We start from the raw sequence: 6,792 nt of genomic DNA on the forward strand, positions 1-6,792 counted from the left end.
CTGAGTTCTTCTCTTCTTCATCTCCTTTACCTCCACTGTCCCTCACCTCAGCAGCTGACTTTACTGGGACCCTGAACCTTCAGACTGGCCCTGCCTTACTGGCTACTAACTACACTCACTGCTTCTCCTGCCTGCCAACCAGGTCATCTCCACTGTACACAGGCTCCTCCTTTGCTCCCCCCTGAGTGGGCCCCCTTTGAAGGACCCCCCCATCCTTTCCTGGAGGCTGAGCCAGGCTGTATATGGGGGTTTTCCTAACAGTGCTTGAGAATGGCCAGGACCCTTCCATCTAACAATCCTTCTTTTTTTTTTTAATTTATTTATTGAATTTTTTTTAACTTTTTATTTTATATTGGAGTATAGTTGATTAACAATGTTGTGTTAGTTTCAGGTGTATAGGAAAGTGATTCAGTTATACCTATTCATGTATCTATTATTTTTCAAATTCTTTTCCCATTTAGATTGTTACATAATATTGAGCAGAGTTCCTGGTGCTATACAGCAGGTTATCTATTTTATATATAGCAGTGTGTTCATGACAATCCGAAACTCCCTAGAACCCTCCAGCCACTGTTGTGTTTCTTCCCTCTCTTTCACATCCAACTTCTTGAACATGTGGTCTGGATTTGTGATCTCCCTTCTGAATCCCCCTTTCACATCACAACCTTCTGGCATGTGGCTCCTCAGCAGTTCCCCTAACCGTTCACACTAAAGTGACCAAGACCTCCTTTTGTTAAATTCAGCATTTATTGAACTCTGCTCGGTATTTCACCTGTTGACCACAGGTGCTGCCCGGGGTGGGGGTGGGGAGGTGGAGTCTCCTCCGATTTTCTCAGGCTCTGGTGATACTCTTGCTGGCTCCGGTGATCTTTCCGTTTGCCTCAAGCGAGCCCAGGAGAAAAGTGGAAATGATAAATGATGTTAACTGTGAAGTGGACACAGCGGGCTTTAAAATATCCCACTCAACCCATGGAAAAATCAGGTGTGTCCTAAGGCCTATAGAAACAGAAGAAATGGCTCAAGATACAGTAAGCCTTTAACAAGTGCTCTGTAGTTCCTCTTATTCTTTATTCCTTCTCCTTTTCCCCAACCGGTTCTCTGTCCTTCTCCACCCCTCGTGCAAATAGCCTCGCTTTTCATTTTATTCTCACGAACCTTCCCTGGATTCTTGCATGTGAGCCCAACGGCACCGCCCAGAAAACGAACTAGATGCGTTGGACAGGGCGTGCACCTGCTGTGGAAATCCGCTGGACTGAGCCTGACCCAGCTTGAACCGAGGCTGCCCTCCCACACAGGGGCTCAGGGAGCTCCGCACTCACTAGTCCCGCGCCTCTAGCGGCGGTCCCTGGAAGTCTTAGTCGCAAGGCCCCAGTGGCAGGGACTGACTCACTTGGGAACAGGCTCTGCCATGAGGTCAGTGAGGGCCCTCCTCTCCCCAGGCCGTTCGCTCCCCTTGCTAGTCCTGCCGGTGCTCCTGGTTGACTCTCTTGGCAAGGATTTAATTTTTCACCCCGAATGGGGCTTTGACTCCTATGAAATCACCATCCCCACGAAGCTGAGCTTCCGTGGAGGGGAGCAGGGTGTGGCCAAGCACGTGTCCTACCTCCTGCAGGTAAAAGGCAAGAACCACGTCCTCCACCTGTGGTCCAAGAGGTTTCTATTGCCCCGGAATCTACAGGTTTTCTCCTTCACAGAACACGGGAGGCTTTTGGAGGATCACCCTTATATACCCAGCGACTGCAACTATATGGGCTTGGTTGAAGGAAATCAGGATTCTAAAGCTATTTTAAGTACATGCATGGGGGGGTCTCCGAGGCATACTGAAAGTTGATGCCAACCATTACCAAATCGAGCCCCTCAGAGCCTCTTCCAATTTTGAACATGTCATATATCTCCTAAAGAAAGAGGAGGAATTTCCCAATCAGATCTGTGGCTTAACTGATGGTGAAACAGTAAAGCAGTTGGCCGAGCATAAGAACAGGGCTAGGATACATGACTTTAGTGAGGCATGTATGCACCCAAAGTACTTGGAATTAGCCCTGGTCTTTGATAACAGTAGGTATTTATATTTGAACTCCAAACTTACTCAAGTCATAAATGATGCCATTCTTCTGACTGCAATTGCAGACCCTTACTTTCAAGGTGTCCGTACGAGAATACAACTATTAGCTATGGAAGTATGGACAGACAGAGACAAAATAGCACTTAATGCCCCAGTGATATCACAAGTTTTAGGCCAGTTTGTGCAATACAGATCACGTGACCTGAGTCGTCGGATTCCAGCAGATCGGGCACACCTATACCTTAAAAAACAGTTTAGTGATGCGCTTTCACAGCACTGGGGAAGTGTATGTAGTACATTGCCTTCTGGATCTACAAGTTCTATTCTAGATAAAAATATCCTTGGACCTGCCACTTGGACTACTCATGCTCTGGGCCATAGTGTGGGAATGATGCACAGTTACAAATACTGCCAATGTAAGGGTAGGCATAGTTGCATCATGGGCACTGCACGAACCGGGTTTAGTAATTGTAGTTATGCCGAATTTTATTTGCATGTAAGTTCAGGATTAAACTGTCTAACGGATATCCCAGGATTAGGTTATGTGGTAAAGAGATGTGGAAACAAAATTGTGGAAGAGAATGAGGAATGTGATTGTGGTTCAAGAGAGGACTGTAAAGAAGACCAGTGTCGTCAGCCAGATTGTAAATTCAAAGAAGGTGCCAACTGTAGCACTGGACTTTGCTGTCATAACTGTCAATTTCGTCCATCTGGATATACGTGTCGGGGGGAAGAAAATGAACGTGACCTTGCAGAGTACTGCAGTGGGACCTCAGCATTCTGCCCAAGTGACGCATATAAGCAGGATGGAACCCCTTGCAAGTACAGAGCCCGTTGTGTCAGAAAGGGCTGCCAATCCAGAACTATGCAGTGTCAAAATATTTTTGGAGCTGCTGCCATGGGGGCTTTTCTTCAATGCTACGATGCAGTTAATGTAATAGGTGACCAATATGGGAGCTGTGGTATTTTAGGAGTTGGTCAGTATGAGAAGTGTCCCAGAGAAAAGGCATTATGTGGCAGGCTACAGTGTATAAATGTCGAAACCATCCCTGATATGCAAGGACATACTATTCTAATTTCCACTCACCTGCCTGAAGAAAGTCTCATGTGCTGGGGCATTGGCTATCATCTAGCCATGGTACCTATGGGGTTATCTGACATGGGTGTGATAAGTGATGGTACCTCCTGTGGTAAGGAGTGGATATGTTTTTAATAGAAATTGTGTGAATAGCTCAGTCCTGAATTTTGACTGTTTGCCTGAGAATTGCAGTGTCCGAGGCGTTTGCAACAGTAAAAAAACTGCCACTGCATGTATGGCTGGGCCCCTCCATTCTGTGAGGAGGTGGGGTATGGAGGGAGCATTGACAGTGGGCCTCCAGGACCCCTAAAGAGGGAGGTGCCCGCCTCACTTCAGGTTGTGTCCACTATGTTAATGCGCTTGATTTTCTTATTTATCTCAGTGATTGTTGTGCTTTTCAGGAAAATCATAGGAAGCTTATAAATCCAAAGAGAAAGAAACACCACCAATTAACACTGGAGCAGAACAATTCAAGGCAAAAATGATCAAGAAACCAAAAAAGCAATCAGGCAATCCACTGTCACTCTATTACACAGGGTCATAAATTGGACAAGCTTCTCATTTATCCAAACACTTCTTCTCCCTTCTTCCTTCAATTTAGTTTACCTAATGTTCTTTGAGGTTTTGATCAGTAAATAAAAGGTATTCTTGGTTTGGAAACAAATCAGTGCATTTTGCTTTCCTGCTTCACTTTCCCCTTGGTTTGTGATCAAGTTTTGGATATCCTTAAAAGAATGCCCTAACAGCTTTTCGAACACAGAATGCTGTGCGTTTCATAGAATTACAGTGGATTTCAGAGTAGAGTCCTGTCTCTCAGTTCCCAGCAAACAAAACCATTGTCTGCCTTTCCCTCTGCGTCCCTCATGAAATCCTCTGTGTCTCTGCCCCGTGCTGAACCATAAATGGTAACTACCACATTTTATATATAGAATGTGATAGTTTGCAAGGGGTGTGTGTCCCTCAGTTAAGTATCTCCTGCTGTTATAGTCACTGTATGGTTCACTGTATCTCCGTAGAAGTGTGGTCTCTGACTCAGTGTTTGGGTTGACCTCAGCTGGGTTGAGGACTCTAATCTACCATAACTCCTGCATTGCACCACAGTCTACAAATGATGACAAGGTCTGGCAGTGTCCTGAGGACAAGGCTCTTAACAGAATTCTGTGCTTTGGGTTTCTGCTTGCAGGGGCAAGTCTTCTGTGAATGTGTGCTGGGGGACATCTGGTCCCAGGTTTGCCACACCCCTAAGGAGAGCAGAGGGGAGTGAGGGATACCTTCCATCCCAAGTACACCCAGGTCTGCCTCCAAGTGTTCTCCCCCACCCTTTTGCCTGGGAGGAGAGGAGGACTGAGTGGCCCCTTCAGAGGAGTCAGTGGCCACTTCTTGCTCAGCGAGGGTCTCGTCACCCCAGACCTGTGTGAGCCCAAGTGTTTTGGTCTTGCTCTGGGCTGAGTCCTCCTGCTGTTCCCTCACCTTCCCCAGGCAGCACTGCAGGTCCACTGTACCCCACCCCAATCTCCTCTTTTCTTAGCCACATAGTTCTTCTAACTAAAGAAGGTGTGGGAGGCTCACGATAAAGAGTGGTCCCCTTGGACTACCTGGGGACTCTTATCACTCAGAGGAGTAACACCGAAATAACCCCATCTTTGTGGTGATCATAATTCTAACATTTTTCAAGCTTGGCCATCATCAGAAAATGTCCTAAAAAACAAGGACATGTGCTTATAGCCTCAATACTGATAATAGATTTGTCACTTCTCTTTTCTGCTCCCCTCCACTAAATTTCACGTTTATTGCTCAGAAGCAGAAATATTTAGATGCAGGCATACCTTGTTTTATTGAGCTTTGCAGTTATGTTTTTTTTTTTTTTTTTTTTTTACAGATTGGATGTAAAACCCTGCCTCGAGCTAATCTATTGGTGCAATTTTTCCAACAGCTATTGCTCACTTCATGTCTCTGCCACATTTTGGTAATTCTTGCAATATTTCAAACTTTTAAATTACTATTATATTTGTTATGGTTATCTGTGATCAGTGATCTTTGATGTTACTATTGTAATCGTTTTGTGGCACCACAAACTGTACCCGTATAAGACAGTGAACTTAGTAAATACTGTGTATGTCTGGCTACTCCACAGACCCACTGTTTCCCCAACTCTCTCCCTCTCCTCAGGGTTCCTTATTCCCTGAGACATAACAATATTGAAATTAGGCCAATTAATAACCCTACAATGACCTCTAAATATTCAAGTGAAAGGAAGAGTCACACATCTCTCACTTTATATCAAAAGCTAGAAGTGATTAAGTTTAGTGAGGAAGGCATGTCGAAAGTTGAGACAGGCTGAAAGCTGGGCCTCCTGCACCAAACAGTTAGTCAAATTATGAATGCAAAGGAAAAGTTCTTAAAGAAAATTAAAATTGCATCTCCAGTGGACACATAAATGATAAGATAGAGAAGCTACCTTATCGTGGATATGGAGAAAATTTTAGTAATTTGGGTAGAAGATCAAACCAGTCACAACATTTCCCTAAGTCAAAGCCTAATCCAGAGCAAGGCCCTAATCTCTTCAATTCTCCAAAGGCTGAGAGACGTGAGGAAGCTGCAGAAGAAAAGTTTGAAGCTAGCAGAGGTTGGTTCATGAAGTTTAAGGAAAGAAGCTGTCTTCATAACATTAAAGTGCAAGGTGAAGCAACAAGTACTGATGTAGAAGCTGCAGCAAGTTATCCAGAAGATCTAGCTAAGATAGGTAATAAAGGTGGCTACACCAAACAACAGATTTTCAATGTAGACAAAACAGCCTTCTGTTGGAAGAATATGCCACCTAGGACTTTCATAGCTACAGAGGAGAAGTCAATGCCTGCCTTCAAAGCTTCAACAGACAGGCTGAATTTTGTTAGGGGTTAATGTAGCTGGTGACCTTAAGTTGAAGCTAATACTCATGTACCATTCAAAAAGTCCTAGGGCCCTTAAGAATTATATTAAATCTATACTGCCTCTCCTCTATAAATGAAACAACAAAGCCTAGATGACAGCATATCTCTTTACAGTGTGGTTTACTGAATATTTAAGCCCACTGTTGAAAACTACTGCTCAGAAAAAAAGATTCCTTTCCAAATATTGCTGCTTATTGACAATGCACCTGGTCACCCAAGAGCTTTGCTGGAGATGTACAATGAGATAGATGATGTTTTCATGCCTGCTAACACAAAATCCATTCTGTAGCCCATTGAGCACAGGGGACTCTGCTCAATATTATGTAACAACCTAAATGGGAAAAGAATTTGAAAAAGAATAGATACATGTATACATATAACTGAATCACTTTGCGGTACAACTGAAACTAACACAGCATTGTTAATCAGCTATACTCCAACATAAAATAAAAAGTTAAAAAAGAAGTAATTTTAAGATTCAAGTCTTATTACTTAAGAAATGCATTTCATAAGGCTATAGCTGCCATATATATGGATCTGGGCAGAGTAAGTTGAAAATCTTCTGGAAAGGATTCACCATTCTAGATGCCATTTAAGAACATTTGTGATCCATGGGAAGAGGTCAAAATATCAATATTAACAGAAGTTTGAAAGAAGTTGATTCCAACCTTTATGGATGACTTTGAGAAGTTCAAGACTTCAGTGAAGGAAGTAACTGCCTA

At 43.7% G+C, this 6,792-nt stretch overlaps 1 protein-coding gene across 1 annotated transcript; it reads left to right on the top strand.

Moving 5' to 3' along the window:
- Positions 1-1,408: 1,408 nt before the first annotated feature.
- ADAM30 (ADAM metallopeptidase domain 30) lies at positions 1,409-3,563 on the top strand. The gene is given in 4 exon segments (XM_029226955.1): positions 1,409-1,801; positions 1,803-3,269; positions 3,271-3,352; positions 3,355-3,563. Coding segments are annotated over 4 exon segments (2,151 nt in total).
- Positions 3,564-6,792: the final 3,229 nt, after the last annotated feature.

This window comes from Monodon monoceros, unplaced genomic scaffold (assembly GCF_005190385.1).
Source record: "Monodon monoceros isolate NGI ecotype Baffin Bay Population unplaced genomic scaffold, NGI_Narwhal_1 Super_Scaffold_18, whole genome shotgun sequence".
NCBI classification, from domain to species: Eukaryota; Metazoa; Chordata; class Mammalia; order Artiodactyla; family Monodontidae; genus Monodon; species Monodon monoceros.